The 21975-nt window shown below is 33.7% G+C and overlaps 3 protein-coding genes and 1 long non-coding RNA gene across 8 annotated transcripts; 2 read left to right on the top strand and 2 right to left on the bottom strand.

Annotated features, from left to right (window-relative positions):
- The first annotated feature begins 21 nt into the window (after window positions 1–21).
- Window positions 22–2118, top strand: LOC145970992 (transmembrane protein 17B). 2 transcript variants are annotated; one of them, XM_083098141.1, is made up of 4 exons: window positions 22–608; window positions 868–971; window positions 1058–1171; window positions 1242–2118. In XM_083098141.1, exons 1-4 carry the CDS (start codon window positions 578–580, stop codon window positions 1494–1496), a joined length of 504 nt encoding a protein of 167 aa, XP_082954267.1. In that variant the 5' UTR covers window positions 22–577; the 3' UTR covers window positions 1497–2118. The 2 variants fall into 2 exon arrangements, with proteins under 2 accessions (XP_082954267.1, XP_082954266.1); XM_083098140.1 differs by having other exon boundaries at window positions 53–550.
- On the bottom strand, window positions 1483–3009 carry LOC145970990 (glycolipid transfer protein). Of its 2 annotated transcripts, none has more exons than XM_083098133.1 (5): window positions 2709–3009; window positions 2537–2592; window positions 2331–2458; window positions 2094–2256; window positions 1483–1972 (listed from the first exon to the last, which is right to left on the bottom strand). In XM_083098133.1, exons 1-5 carry the CDS (start codon window positions 2851–2853, stop codon window positions 1784–1786), a joined length of 681 nt encoding a protein of 226 aa, XP_082954259.1. In that variant the 5' UTR covers window positions 2854–3009; the 3' UTR covers window positions 1483–1783. The 2 variants fall into 2 exon arrangements, with proteins under 2 accessions (XP_082954259.1, XP_082954260.1); XM_083098134.1 differs by having other exon boundaries at window positions 2094–2244; window positions 2709–3001.
- Window positions 3010–3596: 587 nt separating this feature from the next.
- LOC145970988 (uncharacterized) lies at window positions 3597–9460 on the bottom strand. The gene is given in 6 exon segments (XM_083098129.1): window positions 3597–5253; window positions 5473–6065; window positions 6199–6633; window positions 7154–7531; window positions 9204–9356; window positions 9359–9460. Coding segments are annotated over 6 exon segments (1860 nt in total). The 5' UTR covers window positions 9446–9460; the 3' UTR covers window positions 3597–5039.
- A 225-nt stretch (window positions 9461–9685) lies between these two features.
- Window positions 9686–21730, top strand: LOC145970995 (uncharacterized). Of its 3 annotated transcripts, none has more exons than XR_014438714.1 (8): window positions 9686–9812; window positions 10000–10138; window positions 10249–10436; window positions 11070–11175; window positions 11238–11390; window positions 11919–12171; window positions 15335–19494; window positions 19658–21730. It is a non-coding gene; the product is annotated as an uncharacterized LOC145970995 (long non-coding RNA). The 3 variants fall into 3 exon arrangements; XR_014438713.1 differs by having other exon boundaries at window positions 10983–11175; XR_014438715.1 differs by lacking the exon at window positions 11238–11390 and having other exon boundaries at window positions 10983–11175.
- The last annotated feature ends 245 nt before the right edge of the window (window positions 21731–21975 follow it).

Here is a 21975-nt window from a genome sequence, read left to right as displayed (position 1 = left end):
GCTACATATATATGTACATTTTATATAAAATACTTATTTAAAATTTATTTTAACTAAAACAAAATAATATATAAAGACTATATAAATAGTATCTGATAGTATCGATTTTTAATTAACAGCAACAGTATGTGACTTGATTATATATTTGACATTAAAATTTCTCTAATATTCTAAAAAAAATATATGCTAATTAATAAAAATGTTAAATTTGTGATTTTGAAGGATAAATGCTGTAAAGATTGAAAAAAATGATTAGAAGGAAATCCAAATTTTTCATTATATGCGATTCTTCGCCAGAGGGCTACAGATTTAAAGTTGCAATATTGGCAACACTGGTTGTTAGTGTTCATTGTTTCGATTAGATTGTGTGTGCAAATTGAAATATAAATTCTGCTTCAAATTATGTACAATTGAATTTTACACTTGTATCCGAACGTGAGAATTTCATTATAAGCAATGTGGATGTGGAGGACATCAATTGTCACCGCATCGGATCGTATATTTCCCGGTTTAGCTTATTACGATCGAAAAAAGGAATTTTATGATGTAGGTACGCATTTCGTTTCTATCAGCGACGATGGGAACAGTTGCCATGACAAACAATAATAGTAAACATTTGAGATCGATCCATTAATCGATTGCTATAATTAACATGTTTATTCGTTAATTTTGACAATTATAAAAGATTCAAGATGCAACGAAATATTTAATATTAATTGATAAATTTTTTTTCATTTGTTACAATTAATTATTGAATATTTTAATTATTTAATGTTATATATAAAAAAACTTAATAATTAAATTTTATTAATTCAACAATCTAATTTGAAATCATGATTCTTGTAATTCATTATTTGTTTTTTGCAGGAAATCAAATACAATCCAATTTACCACTCCAAATGGCATTATACTTTAACGTAGGGATATTTCCATTGTGGTTTGTTGTAATAATTGTTAACTTGGATGCTAAAGTAAATACAATAAAATATAAAATTTCCTTTAAAATTAGTGTTTAAAAATAGTAATACAAATAGTTATATTATTTCTTATTTTACAGTATTATTACTTGACAGATGTATACAAAGTTATAACTATAGCAGTATTTATTGTTATATCAACATTGGAAAGTTTACGACTATATTTGGGATATCTTGGAAACTTAGCTGAAAAGGTAATGTATTTTAATGAGATAGGATAAATTTTGGAGACAAATAAATGTTAAAAATATTACTTTTATACAGATACCAGAACTGGCAAGTTTTTGGCTAATATCCACTCTTATACATTTCCCTTTAGAGCTGTTCCTCCTTTTTGATAATAAAACTATACCTCATCTTAGCGAAACAATTGCTAATGGTGTCATGAGTCTTTTGCTTGTTATTGAAATTATAACAGCTACGATAGCTTTAAAACAGTTGGCAAATCATCATGCTAAAAGATTTTACATTGCACAATTATATGGAATTGATAATATAGAGTACATTAATGTGTATTGACTTTATTGCTCCTGAGATTTTACAATGTTATAATATTGCTACATTAATATCATAATATTTAATATAATGTGATATTTGAATGATGTTAGATTTGAGTCAAACCATTTTTGTATTTTGATACTTGTAGATATTTGAGTAATATAAACATTTTGTGTGAACTCATAATTTCATACATAATAGTTCTTACACGCGAAATTTTTCTCTTAGCTTAATTTAATTTTTTTAATTTGTTAGTTTTTTTCTAAATATTTTTCTATGGTATAAAGAGATAACATTAAATGCTAAATCTATAGTGTCGCTACTCTAGTCACTTCTAAATTCTGGTCATTATAAAACCTCTCTAAAGCTAATACATTTTTCCTTAAATTTATTAAGGACAACTCCATATTATGTAAGGTAATTTCTTCTTTACCCGATTGTCCGTCTGCTAAAGCCAATAAGAGTTGCGAACGAGTAGGTGCCATACGTGATAGGAGCTGTAATATTTCAGTATTAAGACATGATATTATAATATCTTTTTATTTATTCTTATTATTATGATATTTTAAATATATAGTTTAAATAATAATTAATATGTAGGAAAATTTATTCTCTTACATTAAATAATTGTTGTGCCATCCAACCATGATATGGCTCTAGGGTTTCTTTGTACGCCTCTTTTAAAAATGCAACTAAATCTTCCGTTGCTTTTCCAGCCTTATGATCCTCTACAATCCTTTCGAAGAATAATAAAATCATGTGTAAGGCCCTAAAAGCATAACTGAATAGAAATGTCACATAATTATGCATAGATATGTATGTTTAAAGAATTTGTACAGACATATGTTTAAATACCTTCTCAACCACATTAAAGCATCAACCGCAATAAGATTTTTCTTGTTCTCAGTAGACCTTTCGAGCAAAATCATGTCTTGTAGAGTTGAGTTGCTCTCTTTATCCATAGAATATCTGGTTGTAAGTTTCTGTAATTGAAAGATTATATTTTTTAAAAGATCTATAAAGCGGTTTAGAAGGTTCCTTACATCAATGTTTACACTTACATCGATATTGCCTTGCATGTCATATCGTACAGGAGAAAACAATTTGCCTAATTTATCTGAAACACGGATTTGTTTCTAGTGCTCGCGTATCATGTCATGTTAAAGTAAAATTTTTCATTCACCAATAATTGATCTTGGTATTTTGAGGTTAAAGCTAGAAATTGACACATACCGACTGTTCGCACGACATCACGAGCGGTTTGTAAAAATTCTTCCGTGTTTATCTTATCATCGATGATTTCAGGAAATTGTACTACGTTATCAAATTTTATTGCAGTATCGGTTTCTTCCTGGATGATTGGATCGGTGGACGACATTTTCTATAATCTCGAAATGTACGCATTTGACATATCTACTGTGAAATAAAACGAAATACGCTATATATATATATATGGGTGTTTTTCAGCAAGCGACACAAAGAGCAAGTGTATCACTTCATCCTCGTTCATTGCTGAATGTAAACAAGGATGAAATGATTCGCTGTGTTTTCTGTGTCGCTTGCTAAAAAACACCCTATATATTGTTATCATTGGTTTAAAAAAGTTTTATGACATATGACACATTTAAGGAAATGTGTTGAATATTACTCTTATCTGACAGAATATTTATTTCGTGATAGAGATATTTTTCACATATGTAATATGTATATAATATATATCGTGACATTATTTTGCAAGATGAGAATTTTTTCCATTTGTTATCTTATATTTATACAAATTTTTATGGTTTGTATATTATTAAAAAAGATATAAATAGTATATTCCTGCAATTTAAGATATCTTTTCAAATAACTTTATAAATTTTCAGAATACTTAATTTTTTAATTTCATACAATTATTATATGTCTTAAATATAATTATCATGTAAAATATTGTATTGTGATCTTTGTTTTCTTTTTTTTAAATTTTTAATTATTTTTTCCCATGTCTTTATATATAAGCATATTGTATATGCTTATATATATAATGAGGTATAATACAAATAATATATGAAAATAAGTCATTCACTATTATAAATTATAATAAATTATAACAACATTGAGGGAAAATTGATTAAATAATTTTCATGTTTTTGGCTAATTTTATATTTCTAGTTTAAAATACATGGATTCTTTTCGCTAGTTTGCAAAGTCAATAGTATAATATTGTCTTTTAATTTTTGATCCACTATCCTAATTTATTAATAATTATTTAATAATTTAAGATACTGTACATATATTTATAATAGTATACATGTATTGTTTTATCTTATTATTAGTGCAGTTTTGTTAGTAACTTATATCACTCATCTTTTTCTATCCTATTCATATAAGTATATATAATTGCATATTCTATGAAATCTTCTGCAATGTGATTACACACATACACACACAAGCTTTTCCATATCTTTTATAAATGTATTACTCAATATATTTATCAATGCATTTATGCACTCATTACCAGCGTCGTGAATTATTATTTTTAAAACTAATAAAGCTCGTAAAACACATTGGAAATCATCTTTACAAAATTAATTATTATAAAGTAATTCCCTTCACTTATATATATTCGGCAATAAATATTATATATGAGCAGAATGTATATGTCATATGGTTAGCAAATATTTATTATTTAGTTATGCAATCATACGTTATTATAAAATTCATATCACCTATACATACCAGTCACATACATACAGAGCAACGGAAAAAAATTTTTTAGCTATACAATCGTATATGTATGTAAATCATACAAAAATAAATTAAATTATATAATGTGGAAAAATTTTTTTTAAATCTCATGTAGAAATTGTCTTATGTCTCTTAACTGAAGTCGTACTTGCAATTTCAAAAGCCAAAAATATATAATGGCAGTATATAATACTTTGATTAACGATCTCAAATGAAAACCATGTGTAATGCTGCTGAGGCCTTTTTTGGACAATTTTTATATGAATTTTATACGTTTATTTATAAATAGAAACTAGAAATTTATTTTGACATATTATTATATATATGTTCATAGAATAAAAAATTAATATTATGTTCACAGAATAAAAAAAACAAGAATTTAAAAAAAATTTATTATCTCTATAAATATCATTTTTAAAATTTTTATTCTAATTCAGTATTATGTATATTATAATACAAACATATATCTAAAAATATCTCAATTTATCTATATCAATCTATGCCGATTTCTTTCTCTTGCGCTTTCTCTCTCTCTCTCTCTCTTGTTTTCTTTCTCCCTCTCGCTTCCTCTCTCTCTTTCTCTGTCTATGTAGATTTATCATCAAATATATATAATTAATGTGTAAGGGATATCAGAACAGAGAAAAGATTTGTTTCTATATATCTTTAATTAAAATGCTCCTAATATAAACTTTTATATAAACTAAAGAAGGAACAAAAATGTCATTGAATAATTTACAGTATATATTAAGCCGATATTGCTTATGGACTGTGTGTAATGATCCACGCCGGAGACTAGAAGGTAAAATTACGCATCATTGTTTCTGCTGACCTTTAAAAGGCAGTAGGAAGAGGATGTTTGAGCACATTCCCGGTGGAATCTTCGGCAACTAGGGTAAGGGTGGTGAGGCAGTAGGGTGGAGGTGATGGAACTAAAGCCTCCAAAGGTGGTCGCGAGCCAGGAAATTGACGAGAACTCACAACCATCCCTCCCGAACTCTCTCTAAGTTCTATTACTCGTATTCCATATCGTGATCTCACTGCGTTCCTGGTGAATAGAAAACAAAAATCATAATCATTAAAGATAATCATGCTTATTTGACCATAAATAACTAAATATATATAAATCAATAGTTTAAATTAATTAAATAATAAATACTTAATTATTTATAAATAGTTTAAGAAGAGATTAGATATGAATAAAAACTTGAACATTTTAATCTTTTATTTTAGGAAAATAACTTGCTATTTTTAATAGCAAACTTACCTTTTTCCGTCGTATTCTATTTCATAATGATGTCTATTGGAAATATTGTCCATTTCGCTGTTGAACCAGCGATGATACGAAAGTAATGCCGCGCATGATGGACCCCAGAATGTCCGATCAGGCTGCGTTAGAGGCTCCGAAGTGATCAAGCTTTTAGAGAGAGATCTGTTAAGCTCGGGACTAGCCGGTGCTGAAAGTCTTCCAGACAACTGCCTCGAAGTAGGCGACGGCGTAGGTCTAGATGTCTCGGAAAGCAATCTACCTCTTCGCGGACTTGATAATATAGATTCTTGCACGGTTACCGTAACGCTGAGAGGTCTACTAAGAGCGACAGTCGTATGTTGAGGATCCCTTCTGATGGGATTACGATTGAAGTCAATTCCAGCCGCACCTACGAAAACTCTATCAACGTAGTCGAATCCTCGACCCATTATTCCCTCTCGAGTATGACCGAGATCAAAAGTGTGACCAAGCTCGTGTAGAACGGAACCTAATGTCGTCGCCAAGCAGCCCCCGTGCGTACCACGATAATTGCTGTCGTCCATGAGTTGCTCGGTATCGATGATAGTGGCGTCCAGAAACCTCGGTAATATCTGTATACAATACATAATATATCTCTTTTAAAAATGTCATTCTTTCGACAATATTTTATTTGAAATAAGAAACAAATGGATTTCTTTTTCTCACACGAAATTATTTTTATTTACAGGCAGAATGTCAACTAACCTGAGCCATACGTGTAGGCCAAGTATGAAGACATGCCGAACCGAAGAGCGCTAAACCACCTCCACCAAGAGCTGCATGACCTTGCGTTCTCGCTAAAGTATCCTCATGCGTTCGAGGACTAGGTGCACCACGATATCTCGTACACGATAGAAACGCCAGGTATTTGCGATCCTTGGACGCCAAGGGACCGGTCATCAACTCACGTGCGATTAACTCCCAAAGTTCTCTTTGCTTCATTGCTCGTGCCTGATCCACGTGAAGCATACTATGCATTACCAGGCATTCCGGACCGTCTAAATCTCTTTCTAGCTGAAAGGTTTTTCTGCCGTAACCGGCTTCCAAGAGCTTTTCGGCTGTCAAAGTTTGAAGAAGCCTGGCACCAAGTCCTATCCTCGTTGCCGCGCTCTCAGGTGATCGATCCTCGTTACGTGGACCCTGAAAACGCAGATTATGTTTCGTAATTTATGATTATAAATTCTATAATTTTTAATAAATAGCGAGATCATAATTATTTTACAAAATTGAGTAATAAAGAAAGAAAGAAAGAGAGAAATAGGGAGAATCGAATTAATGCGCCGGCAAAGCACGTAAGCAAAGTTACTGTGAGTTATTATAGCTATTCATGTAGCAGAACGATAATCGATAGTTGGAAAAAATACATGCTACGTTCCAAGTAAATTATGAGTCACAATCATTTACTTGTATTTTTCTTAAATGTCAATTATCAATCGAAACAACATTTTTGCATACGATGGAGAAGTTTTAATAATACTGATTAAAATATAATTAGCAAAACAATTGATTGATTGAACAATGCACATCATATAATCAAATCTAAAATTTCAAAAAATCATGCAAAATAATTTATTAAAAATAATAATAACTTATATATGTATATATATTTTTAGAAAAAAGAAATAACTACTTTTGATATAATTTATTGTTGTAGTTATACCTGAAAATAACCATCGTGACCTGCACAGATTACATAGACCGGTGTTACCCGTAGCCTGGTGGTTCTCGGCTCGTATACAAGCATCAATCTTCTTTTATGTCCGCCTGCCTCGAGTTCTAATTTGTTTGGACCACGTGCCAAATCCACCAGGACGCGGAATTGTCCGGCGATGATCGGCCACTCCGAAGTCACATTTTTGTGACCCCGAACAGTAATGTAGCTGCATAGCGCGGGTGCTCGACCTCTTATCAAGGCTAAGCTGTAAGTCAAGGTCTCGCCATCCACTAGATTGCATATCGTGATACCGTCCGGATTACCGTTTGCCGTGAAAGTACGATGACGGCGGTGATTGTCCGCTAATGTCGCGTCCGCAAGTACCTGGATATATGCGTAATGTCTTATTTATGTACTATTCGTACTTTAGTGCCTTCTTTCTTATGTAACACAGGAAAATATCAAACAATCGAACATGATATTTCCCAAGGTATTTTATACAGAAAAAAGAAAAAATATATATACACATCTTTTATATAATATAATATATCAAAATATATATAATATAAAACAAGATATATATAAAAATATCTTTCTTTATATAATATCTTGTTTTATATAATATATATAAAAATAATCTCGGGAATATCATTTAGTTTACGACTCACTTTATAAGAAAATTAAAAGTCAATTATATTTTAATATACAGCATCAATTTTGTAAATAATTTTACGAGGAATAGTCAGTTATGTTAATTATGTAATGTCAGTTTTGCTTGGTCAGTTTGAAACATTTTCCACGAAAGCGGCAATTTTAACTCTCGTGGGTAAAGAAAAACAGATCGATACAATCACTTCTCGATCGTTCTACAAATACTCGAGCGCGAAAGGCATATCGTTCCATTTCCTGGTTTTAATAACTGCGGATGTGAGTATTCACGCGCAAACATGAGGATGTATGTATGTTTCACCAAGTGATCAATATCCGCATAAGACAGTACGTGTTAATGATCTGTTGATTGAATATATACTGCATAGCGCAGTGCAAGTGTGTTATAAATCACACATGTACAATTTCGTTTACAGCTTTGAATTCTTTTCTATTATAATTCGAGAATAATTAAATGTTATTAAAAAATCAAGAGACGTCATGTTCTCATAAAAAATATGATGCAGAGTATTATTTTAATTAGGAAAATTGTAATACATTTAATATATGAATTTGTTACAGTTTTTTAAAAATACTTTTGAAAATTTATTTTTTATTAGTCGCAATATTTTCATATATATTTTTATACCAATAGATCACACAACAAATGCAGTACAAATACAGCAAAAACAAAATATTGACACGGATTAAATGTTGCAATATACTGCAATATGTAAGAGATAACACAAATAAGATTCTAACGCTTCGCGAAAATTAGTCAATGTCTGCACATGGAATATAAATTGATATATAAATAATTTCGAAAAGAAATTGTGCATGTAATATTTAAAAAAATTCAAAGATATCGCTCGTAAAAGATCTTTCCCGTCACGTGCTGCGATCGCGCGGTAAATTGTGTAACTGAAGACGCACTCCAATCACGATCCTTCTCGTCTTTCCTGTCATTAGATCACGTCGCATAAAGCATCGGAACGGAAATGGTATTTTCACTTTGTGTCAGTCGTCCCGCTACGACTCAGCTCTGCTAACAGCCTATCCAGCTTTTCTCCATTTTCAAGAGATTTCCGTTACACGCGACTAACCAGTCGCGAGTAAAGCAGATGACAGCAGCAGACGACGCACTGCAGCTGCAGCATGTCTGTCAGTCATGCGACCTCCTTCCGCGCGCGACACGCGAACGTAAATGTGATCGAAAAATTCGACTGATTAACTTCGAAAAAAAATCCACGTTTTTTTTTAGACTAGGAGAAAATTTCCTTCGATGAAAAAGAACGAAAATCTCGAAGAGCGAACGCGTTCACGGCTACTTTCAGCGAATATCCCGGCCCGAGATATCCCGCAACGTTTTACGAAACAGGACGAGACTTCCCCGCGATCCTCGACTTACCATTTTGCAGGAGGCGAGTAGAGGTGGACGAACGCTGTCGGACAGGAGGTGCCGAGGACGGCTCGCAGCCGGCTCCGGACATGCGGAGTGAGGGACTGTGGCGCCGAGGCGGCGGCGAGTGGCGGGTTGCGGTACTACGGCGTCGCCGCGTCGTCGCGGCGCATGCAGACGCGCACCCGCACTCTCGCCGCGTCCTTGTCCGTCTCGTCCTCGGGTCCTCGCTCCGCGCCTCGTCGCTCCATCGCTCCTCGTCGTCGTCCCCGTCGGGCGTCCCTCTCTCGCCGCGATCTCCACCCACGTTGTTACACATACGCTGCGTCATGCGAAATGCGAGGCGAGCCCGCGAAACGGCTGCGTCGCCGATATGCTTGGCGTTTCTCACCCTGGGCGGTGAAAACGAGAAGGAATCTACCCAGCAAACACCAAGTAACAGTTATATCATTGTTAGTTATGATTTCCCGCTCAACAATATAATTGTTATTTAATACGTAACAGTTATATTGTTGAGTGGGAAATTATAACTAACAGTTATATAACTGTTACTTGGCGTTGGCTGGGTACTTATGTCAAATTACCCCGCTCCTACTGCACTGCTCTTCGTTCTCCCAAGTAAAGTTTCACTTACTCTAACTTATTAATTATACATTTTTTTCTGAATTATCTTGAATTAAGTAATATAGGTATATTTTTTCCCTCTACGAGATTGCTATTTGTGCTTAATAAAAGTGTCACGTTGTGTTTTTTGCTATCAATACGTGCTCTGTAAACGCAAACGACTTGAAATCATTTTTTACAGGGATCTGCCAGAAAGGACACGCCAGCGCGACCGCATGAATCCTACGAGATATATCGCAGTTTACAACCACAGCGGGACGCTTTTATTTTTCAAACTTGACGGCGAGAGCACGATCCCTTTTTTATAAATTGCGAGACAAGTATGTATGCGAGAGCATTGTTTCCTTTTTTTTCTGTCAGGATAAAAACTTTTTCACGCGCTTGACGGCGTCTTTTTTATCTTTTTTGCTACAATTTGTGACATTCATAGAAATGTAAATCTTCTTCGCGGCTAAATGCATTTACGACGATAAATAGAAGATAGATACTTCCATTTCCTGTCGCGTCAAATTGTTTATTCGGGCGGCTCGAAGATTGGATCCCTATCAATTTCCGGGATGCACGAAATTGCCTCGTATGTTGGAACGTTTTTGGGATATCTACATTTATCTGTTAAAGGTAAAGCATTTATCTTCTGTAAAAAATTAACGAAGTTTACGGAACTTTCTCACAGACCCTCTTCTTTGTCAAATTTTTATCGAAAAATTATCGAAATGTTTCCTTGATTATTTTTTACAATAATGTAAATAATATTTTTATATTTCCTCAAATTTTTATTATCGAAATGTTTCCTTGTTATTTTTTACAATAATGTAAATAATATTTTTATATATCTGTTTTTCGTTTTTAATTAAAATAGATAACAGTTATTTGGAAATATAATGATAAATACTGTCGACATATAAACGTGTATATATGCTGCGAAGATGATTAAAAGACAATTAATTTATTAAAAGATAATTAAAAGACTTTAGAATACTTTTATCTCTACAGTTATTAAAATATGATTATAGATTATCCGGATATATCCTAAATTTTACTTTAAATTCATTAATTAATTTTCTCTCTCGTTCATATTTATATTACGTGTAGCGAGAACTGCGGCAAAATTTTAGACATGCTTTGAAGTTTCCAAAGTACATCGCGCTTAATTTCATTTTTTAGTGGCTTGCATTACTTCCAAAAGGGATTAATTAAAATAGTAATGGATCTTTGGGGAGTAATAAACGCGAGTATCATGTGTCTGCGCAGAGAGCGAAATTAACGCGAAGGACGGGCGAAAACTAGCTCGTTTGCAAGTCGACGTCACACGGATCTTCTCTTGGCGTAACCAAAAGGATCGATAAGATGTGCGTAGGTAGGTAGAATATTTGCCAAGCTTCGCTCGAAAGGGTTCAACTCTTCGTGGACTTCCGACAGGAATTTGATTTAGAACGTTAAGGAATTCTAGAGAAGAAATTTCTGATCGTCTTATCAGCATTTTGCATAGAGAATACCTACATACGTATTAGCTGCATCCGAGATAGTTTGTGCGCTTTAAAACTGCTCCCTAAACAAGACGATACTTCTAAAGTAAGAATATAATAATACAAGTTATATATTTGTGTATCTATCTAATAATTTGCGCGAGGCGATTATGACAACGAGTAAATATTATTTGCGAGTATTCCGAGAGATGATAACGATCGAGAGACTCGTAGCACAAATGGAACGTTTGCACGCGAGAAATCGTTAATAGTCTCTTAAAAAAATTTTTTTATCTGAATCAAGTAGATTTTTTAATCCATAATTATGATACATAAAAAGTATCTAGATATACAGATATGCCATGTATCTACAATCTTTATGATAATTATATTATGTACGACCAACAATATTATGTACCAATTACATAGATTGACAGTAAAACAGCTGATAATACCTTCTTATATCAAAATTCATAATTCTTTAAATTCAAAGACACATTTCAACTTTGACTTAATCTTGCATTTTAAAAAGTTGCTAATATAAATAAAAAATTATAAATTGACAATATTAGTGCGCGATACACGATATTATATTCATGATAAATTATCATTGATAATGTTTTGATCGTTCCAGTGTTAATGAGCGACCTTTGGATATCAAGTTGCAGTCTAGTAGGAATGTATGGGCCGTCTGAGGATTGAAGACGTCGCTGATTCAAGCGTGTCAAGGTCGTGCGGGAAGACAACACGATCGTGCTCGTTCAGAAAATGCGGCAGGTGCCACATGGCACGACCTGCACGCATTTGCATCCGTTTGTTTCGTCGACGCGATCGCGAGGAGGAGACGACGTAGAACAGCTCCGAGGTCAGCTCAGAATATATATCTGGTAATTTTCATGTTACATTACCGTTCGATCATTGACACAACGTTGCGCAATAAATTTTTTCGCTCGCAATTTTTCAGTAAATACGCTAACAATAAGCTAAACAGATTTTTCTTCCTTAAAAGCTATAATATGTTATTTCTACTTTTAAATTTAATATTATAAATATCATCTTCTTTTATTATTTCTTTATCATTACATTTACTTATCAACGAGTTTAAGTGGTTTATTTTGAAATTTCAACTAAATGTGAAGTTTTTTCCAATTTGTGAGAAGCAGCTAGAAGATGTTGCGTATATCTTTAAGAAACACGCAATGCGTAAAGTGCGCGCTATCGATTTTGTCTTTAACTTCCATTTTTTCTTATACTTCCTAGAGATAACATAAGATAAAGTTAAAAGGGGGAAAGAGAGAGAAATTATTTACGGAGGATAATACAATTATTATAGAATTATTCCAGTTTGGCAGTTAGAATTATTTTCATGATATTTAAATGAATATATGCATTTAAGTGAGTGTATAAATCACGAGTTTAAGTGGTTTATTTTGAAATTTCAACTAAATATGAAGTTTTTTCCAATTTGTGAGAAGCAGCTAGAAAATGTTGCGAGCTAGAAGATGTTGCGTATATCTTTAAAAAACACGCAATGCGTAAAGTGCGCGCTATCGATCTTGTCTTCAACTTCCATTTTTTCTTATACTTCTTAGAACATAAGATAAGATAACATAAGATAAAGTTAAAAGGGAGAAAGAGAGAGAAATTATTTACGGAGGATAATACAATTATTATAGAATTATTCCAATTTGGCAGTTAGAATTATTTTCATGATATTTAAATGAATATATGCATTTAAGTGAGTGTATAAATGTATAAATGTATTATGTACAAAAAAGAGCTAAAGTTCTATTATTGATCTAAAAGTTTAATGATAACTTTAGACTATTATATATATTTATATACAGCATATATATAAGTATATATATGTATATTGAGACCGCTCAATATACTAATGCTCTGCTATCCGCATAAAAAAAGATAGTTGATTATATCGTGACGATATTTTTATTCATTTAAAATTATTTTATTTATTCTTTTACAATTTTTCATCCAGCAAAATATGTAACTTTTATTCTCCTGATTTAATGGGTTGGAAATTCTTGAGAATATTAGATTAAATATTATATATATGTACATACATTACTAATTTTTATTTCAAAATATAATATAATAGTTGAAACATATACATATTTTTGACTGCGTATAAAAAGATTTATGTTAAAAAAATTTTTCATCAGAGCAACTATTATTAACATCTCTCATTTTTACGATGTAGGGAAATCATTTTTCTGAGTGTATGGTTCCCATAATCCTGAAATATTGAGATTCCTGCGATGCGCATCTCTCGCTTTGCTATTGGCTGATCGAGTGTCGCATAAATGCTAGGGCTGCGGAATGTGCTGAATGAGTGCCGGGGAAACTGCTTTCAAGATAAATTACTCTTGGCTATATTGTGAAAGAGAAATATCATGCGTGCTGCCTACTCTTATCTATCCTATCAATGAAAATGTCTCTACTCAACGACGTAATATGGAAGAAATCGCGAGTCTTAATAAAACTATAATAATATGAAATTGATATGTTGACATTAGTTTTCAATGAATTTTAATCTTCTATGAACGTAGAGAAAATAAGACAAATATTAATTTATGAAGTTGATGCGACACATCTCTCTTATCAGGATAATCTGACACTTTGATTAATCCGATTCCTGTATTTTATAGTCTCTATTTTATTGTTTATCTCGCATAAATCTTATTCTTCACTTCACATAGAATTCACAATATAATGTCTCTAATAAAAACTTTTCTGAATAATATAAATGTTTTCGCATATGGATCATTCGACATATATCTTCAATTTTACATAATCTTTCGCGTTTTTGACTGTACAAATTGTATAATTTTCTCGACAGTTTCATCAATATAACAGAACTTATTCAAATATCGATTGTAGAATAAAAAGAGAAGCAAAATAGATAAAAATTTTCCTTGTTAGATAACAAATGTCCTCCAAAGTTACGCTTGTTATCACGTTCCTGTAACACCCGTGTCTGTATTTTTTTAAATTTTATCTCACTATCTGTTTTTCTCATATACTTGCCTGGAGAGAAAAGGAGAGCGGGCGCAAAAGATACGAAGACCTACGGCAGAGAGTTTCGTTTTTCCACGGAGCATTAGGAGACTGACGTCGTCGAAGAGAGAAGGAAGACGCCTCTCGCGACTGCGGGGCTATTATCGCGATCGGGGAGATAGTAGGCCAACTTTCGAGATGACAGTTTTATTCTCCGTGCACGGTGCGCGGACTGTGCAAAAGCGATCCTCCCGAGAACCGAGAGGCGCAGCGGAAGGGAAGGGAAAGAGATGCTCGAGCACGTTTTCGCTACTTTCCGAGCACGATATCGTGAGAATTTACGGTGAAAAGTGGGCCCCGTGGACGATGATCCGCTGAAGATAAAAGTTGAGAAACCGAGGGAAATCCTCGTGACGCGACCTAGGACGAAAAATCGTTGCTCTCGTTGAGATAAATCGAGGGAAAGAGAGAGAGAGAGAGAGAGAGAGAGAGAGAGAGAGAAAGAGAGCAGAAAACGACACAATCAAGAACCTTGTTCAAGATTCACGATATGCTCGAATGAATCAGATTTTGAACAGACAAGTGGATCCCATTTTAACTTGCAAAATATATATATATTTTTTTTAAATTAAAAATTTATAGATTTATAAAACGCAATACCACCTGCGCTCTTCTTAAACAAACCTTCTTTATTATTATTGATTTATCATTTTTTTTAACCAATTATACGTATATTTTGTTAATTTAATTAATTTTTTTGATTCTTGGAAAAATATATAATTATCTTATTTTATATATAGACATCCAAAATGAGGAAATACTTCTACATTTTCTTTGCTAATTTTCGAATATAATTTATTAAAGCTTATCTTTTTATAAACCTTTTCTTTTAAATAGGAAGATTTTCTCCTGTCGCTCTTAATAATTGTCACTGTCAATAATTGTTTTAAATTATTATCTTTATGTTGATTTGTTACTTGTTCATATATAAATTGTTCTACTCTATTAATTTTCTCTATTTCTTTTTTTAACCAGATTCAGCGATGCTTGTTCGACTCACTGGTTCACATAAGTCGACCTCCCCTGGAACGTCGCTCTTTCCCTGTGTGTTGTTGATATTGACCGGCGGGATCACGCGCAGTTTACGACAAGAGTGGTCTTTTCCATTTAGAGAGCCCGTGAACCCGGGCAATTTTACGGCGTAAAAGCGCGGGTAGCTGGCGTCGTGTCGAGAGGCAGTACACGAGATTCTCTCATCGTCAGTCGCAGGGTTAGCGACCGTGAAAGTACTCCCTTGCAAAAGTGGGACGGGCATTTTTCAAAATCGTTGCGACGATTGCGTGCGCCCACAACCGACACACTTCGCGGCGGGTCGTTGCACCGGAGGTCGGTTTCCTTGTTCTTCTCACCTTCGGCCGTCCTCGGCGCGCCAACCGTGAAAGAAAGTGCAATTCCCTAATAAGTGCGTCGGTTAACGCGTTGCGCTAGTTAGCTCCTCTTGATCTTCCTTTCGATCCCGCCGCTTTTCTCTTTACCAGAAGATGAAGACTCTCGACACGACGCTTCTGCGAGTCATTCGAGGCATTATTATGATGACTCTTTCGAGTTTTCGACTAGCGGTAAATTGTGAATCAATCGGGTCACAAAAATTTCGATTTGATACTTTGATTCGACACTTTTACATTTGAAATTGTTTTACATTTAATCAGATACATAACATCATTAAAAATCCTTTTTCAAAGATCTATTATTTTATTTATCTTTTAGTGAAAAAAGTAGAAGTCTAAAAAAAGATTCTGAGTTTGCTGAAATATTTTACATTTTAAATTTATGAGAAAAAAGACAAAATTCTGGCCGCAAGGATACTAATATACGTCGAAAATTTAATTTTGAAGATATTACAAGGCACGTTAAGAATAGTACAGAAAATTTTTTATTGAAAATTTCAAAATTTAATAAATAAAATTGATCGATGAATGGATAATTTAATGCTAGTACATTAAGGCTATTAATTGATATCGCTAATTTTAAATTATCACAACTGCGATATACTTCCTTACTTCGCTAAACTATTTAATTAAAGGTGTTGAATCGTTTCCGAGATAAATTAATCAGCGCGAGATGAATCGATTTATGATGGCACTGGTTTCGCGATGCAGCTCAGTAGAGAAACTCAACTTCCTATCCTTCCGTTATCGGATTTGGATTCATCATTTCGCAACAAATTATCCAACTTTTATTGGAAAGTCCGCGCCAAAGATCTAGGGTGGAGTACTCTTCTTCAGGCTCTCTCATGTCCCCCTCGTATCGATCTCGTTCGGCAAAAGGAAAACGAATTCTTCCGACCGGTGCAGCAGGCAGCTCTCTCGCAGAGGGAGATTGTCATCGTCCGTCGAGATTTTTCTTGCGCGCCCCTTTCGCACTCTCTCGGCGCGCTTCCATTTTCCACTCTCTCATCCACGTGAGGCCTCGCGTGACGCGATCTGTAACCATCCCTTGTCTATTGGCGGGCCATCGACTCGTACGTATATGTGTGTACTCGTGTATGTGTATATAAGTCGGCCAGTTATAAATAAAAGTATAGCTTTATTGTCGCGCACAGCCGGCGCGCGCTCCACTTGCAGCACTTTCATGACAGAACGAGGGAGAGAGCCGTGAGCGAGCGAGAGAGGCTGTGGCTGGGGGAGAAGAGAGATGCTTTTCACTGTGTCCAGAATCGGGAAGAGCGTCGTCCTGCCATTCGTAACAGCACGGTCTCTTCTTCGATCTCGAGCGCGCAAGAAGCGAACGACTTTTCTCGCTGGAAACCAGGTCGAGCCGGACGACCGTCGTGTAGCGTGCACCAGGCTTCGTCTTTCTCTCTTTCGATTGATTTATATGTGTCGATCTATTTACTATCACTACCATCATAACATCTATAACGTGAAGAGCGAGCATATTAATGAGATTTATATCAACAGCAATAAAGCGTCAAATGTTTAGTACGGTTTTCGATATATTCTTGTTTTGCAATTTTATTCTTTAATTTTGATACATAAGCTTCTGTTTGGTAAAAAAAAAAATCTTATGATTTTTGCCAACTGGAAAAAGATCGTCAGAACAGAATAAACTGGTCTGATCTAATATTTGTGGAGTAAAATTTATGTAAAGTACACACTACACATTTGACGCCAAACAAATATATATGTTTGGTTTCTTTCATATTTCATTTATAAATTATTTAGCGTATTACTTATGCAACTACATCTTTGCTCGTATATAATATTATCCAGCGAATTATTTAACTCGAGCAACTCAGTCAGGTATTTTTATTTTTTCATGTATCATTGATGAGCAAAAATTCTTTCTTAATTTTTTCAAGTATCTCGTGATTGCTTCCTCCTCTAAATATTTTTTTTTCAGTGGAATAAAATGATATTTTTTTTTCAGTGGAATAAAATGATATTGCAAATATCGAAGCAATTTAATTATCGAGCAGTAGGGAAAGCGCGAGTCCGGAAGAGGAGAGCGAAGGAGAAAAGTGCGACGAGTGGAAAATGGAGACGCAGTCGTGTTTTATCTTGGAGCATGAAACGAAAGAGAGTGAGAACACGAGCGCGAAGCAGGAGAGTGAACGACGTTGTGGAGAGAGAGTAGGCCAATGCCAGTGTCAGCGACTCGGCTAGTCAGCCAGCCCCTCTCGGTCAGGCAAACTTGATCGTGAAAACAGAAAAACAACGAGAACCGCGCTCGCCGATTACGTTCTCGTCATCTCGCGGGATTTATTTATAGACCCTTGCGGCGATCGCGCGATTTTCGACAACATGCTTCGGAAATGAGTGATCCCGTCTGGACGATCGTGAACGTTTTCTTGCGAAACTTGTCGAACTTCGATGCTCGGTTTCGTACTTTGATTTCACTATCCAAGACGGCCTGCATGAAATTTGCCCGCGAATCTACAATCGAAGATGCGACTTTTACCGACACTTTCTTTTCTTCGAGAGACGCAATAATATTTTCTCTAACACTGTTAATTTATATATCGTACGATCCTTTTGATAGAACGCTATGTATTTCAATGCTTTTATCCATCGATTCTTCGTGGGTGTCCGGCCTCGTCCTTTGCGAACGAAGCCGGTCAGCTGTGCAATTTCAATTCTCTCATCGCCCTGCTTAATGATGGTTGAATGACGATTATGTGGATCATTGCCACGTATCGCTGATGATAAATATGCAACATTGGAAATAGGACGTCGTTCATCGATGTGCAACAACAGCATGTTGCATTTCGTATCTGTCACGCGTATCAGGAAAATACAAAGATTTTCAACAAAATACGTGAAACTTATTAAATAATAACGAGATTAAATAATAATGAGAGTCGAACATTCTCTCTTCTGTATCCTATCTGCTGTTATTTTTTTCTCAAATATTCGGTTTCCAATTAAGAGATGAAGGTATTAATAAAGCTGAGAGAATGTTATAATACATTCTGTGCAGAGTTTTCATTTAAATATTTTCAATGCATTTTTAAATGCAATAAACAAAAATCTAATAAAAATCAAAATTAATCCTTTTCACTTGTATCTATATTTGAAATTGAAACTTTAATTTGAAGGAAGAATACTATATTAGTAATAAAATTAAAAAAAGAAATATATCTGACGTAACACATCTAACATAATCTGAGTCAGCCTCGTAATCTTTTGAGGAGCGAGAAACTCTGTCACAATGTAATTTCATGTATCAAAGAATGAATCTGTAAAGTTGTCACTGCTAACCTAGACATACACGTGCACATTGCAGCTCGTCGTTATTTAGTTCATTGTCAAGAGTTCGCGATTAGCAAGACGGCACGATCGCGCGTCTTCGCGAGGCGATTCACAGATCGCGAGATCTGCATAATAGCGTCGATTATAATGATAATTATTATTATTACCCACCGCGCACAGGAAAGGCCGGGAAAAAGTAGCGGATTTACGGAAATTACATTATAATGAGGCATACTGATGACTGCTGGAAGTGGAGCAAACGACGCAAATCGAGACACACTTTTGATTTCTCCGGAAAAGCCGCTATCCACGAGATTGGAAAAAGCGTACAAATATAAAAGAAAAGCGAAGAGATGAGTGGATGAGAGTATAAGAAAGGAGGGCTGTTATTATGCATAATTGCTAACTGCGATAGCTTTCATTTTAAGAATATATTATTCCATGGTGAGTCTATATGTATTCGAATTATGTTTTATGTTATACTTATATATTTATAGCGATGCATAAAGCTACAAGTTTCTTCGTAGAAATGAAAACTAAAATTAAATAATATACCTTCCCCCCTATGACTTTATCTAAAAGTTATTCAACAATTACGTATTTCTAGTTATAGTTCCACGATTGATTAATCAGTAAAGTCATATAAGCGTGCAAAAATTTAGCGTCGAGCTTGGGCGAGGAAGAACGTCATATGGGAATAAAATTAGTGTTCGAGACCGAAAAGCGCGTTACGACACGACGGAACGATTTGGAAATAATTTTGGCATTGGGTGACGACACGCTGATACGATGAAGAAACACATCATCGAGAAGACCGCCGACGATTGATTTGCGGACAAGAATCCAGAAATTGAAGGATATCTAGATAAAGAGTTGAATGAACTCCGTGGAACATGAAGCAAACATGGCAAAGAAATATGAATGAACTGCCAGTCTCTTCATTAAATATTTAAAAAAGTTTCAACTGGACGAATAATGTGCACAGTAAAAAAATCACGCACTGATCAATGATGAAATTTGAATAATAGGTCCAGTATTTTTCTATCCTGTAACAGAATAATTTAAGGAAACTTTAATAAAGGAAGATTTTCTCTTTATCGAATATAGGATAGTTTTGACATCAAATTGAATGATGTTGTTTAAGAACATCATGTCGATTTCTATAGCACTTTTCCATCTATTATCTTGTCGCATAATCATTCATGATGTATTGAAGTCTTGCCAACGTATTCAGAGACGAGCGTTTAACCGAGAACATCACTTTTTCCAGTGGTTGTTTTAGAGAGAGTTGCCAAAGACTTTGTGTGTGTCTAATATTTAACTTTATCGATTACGTAGACAAAACGCAGCGACTAAATTTCAAGAGAGATTCCGAAAACATTTGTCAAGACAGTACGATACGTGTGAAACGTGAAACGTTAGAATCGAATAATATTATGTAAGCCATAAATCTTAACTGCTCGTGCAACTGAATATCTCGATATGAGTACACAAGTACTTAAAGAAAGTTTTCAGAAAATTTCCTCTACGATTATTAGCAATATTTAATTTTCATGCAAAATTATAGACATCCTTATAACATATTATTTAAAAAAAATTTAAATTAAACGGATTTATTATAATCAAATTTAAAGTGAAATCTTTTTGTTCAATAATTGCACATTAATCTATCAATTTTCATTGTTCCTAAATTTCTCGTGTTTCTTGTAATCTTATTTTATTTTTTATAATTATATTCATTTCCATATCTTATACTTTTAGAAAGTATTTAATTAATTAATACAATTGAGAAAACTATTCGATCAAATACTCATACGTTGAAGAATCTACAACTATCGTATAAAATAAATATTTTCATAGATTTTGCTTATAGACAAAACCTGTTCTTTTTCTCTCTCTGTATTTCTCTCTTTCTTTCTACGATATATGATATTGCGCAACATGTGCGACTAGTGCGAAAGCGTGCCCAGCATAACTGGCAATTATGCGTGAGTCTGTGTCACAGGATAATTATGCATAACTTAGTGTAAATTTATCGCATGATAAAGAGATTCTTGTCTCTCTCTCTTCGTTAAAGAGAGAAAAAACTAATAAATCATATTAATCGTTTCTGATCGCACAGCATCAACGACATAAAACATAGACATAAGAAGCATAGAAACGAAAAGAATCAAAAAGATAGTCTTTAGATAACAAGAATAAATAAAGGGAGAAAGTCTTATCTTGAATTTCGAATTTTAAATCTTGATATTTTAACTTTTAAATGACGAATTTATATTTCAAATTCAATATTTAAATTACTTACGCCGGATATATTTAATCACTGGAAAGAAATGTACAAACTATTCGAGAGAGAGAAAAGTTTTAAATTATTCTATTACAGGATAAAAAGAACGAATTATGTAAGCTTCCCCTTTGATCAGTTCATAATTATTTCAATCCTCGTGCGATAACGATCTGTTACACTCGGTAGTCGTTTCGAACTTTATATAACCAACAGCTTTTTCGGGACACATGAAATATATTAGAAAACACAATCGCTTAGATGTAGATAGTCGGTATTCTACAAAAGAGTCATCCATAAGTATAGAGCTACTTCGTATTTCTACAATGTTGTAATTTGAAATTTAACAATGAAACAAATTCTATTTCGGTGTTTTATTCTATTTTTTGAACTTTTGCAAAGTCATCAGTTATAAAAGTAAATAAAATCAGTGAATTTATAGATTATGTTAAACATAGAATATTATATTTAATACAAAATATATTTATATTTAATATAAAATTATTATAAAAAAATTATTAAAATTATTAAAACAATTAAATATAAAATTCGCTGATAAAAATGCTTTTTATTCTCATGTTATTTTTAAGATAAAATTTATATTTTCCATCCTTCTTTATCTTCGAAAAATCGCCCGATGA

Source organism: Camponotus vicinus, unplaced genomic scaffold (assembly GCF_025532165.1).
Source record: "Camponotus vicinus isolate PSW18456_S1 unplaced genomic scaffold, iyCamVici1.0 SCAF_4, whole genome shotgun sequence".
Taxonomy (NCBI): domain Eukaryota; kingdom Metazoa; phylum Arthropoda; class Insecta; order Hymenoptera; family Formicidae; genus Camponotus; species Camponotus vicinus.
Note: the sequence above shows the minus strand (reverse complement) of the source record. Positions and strands in the feature narration are given on the sequence as shown.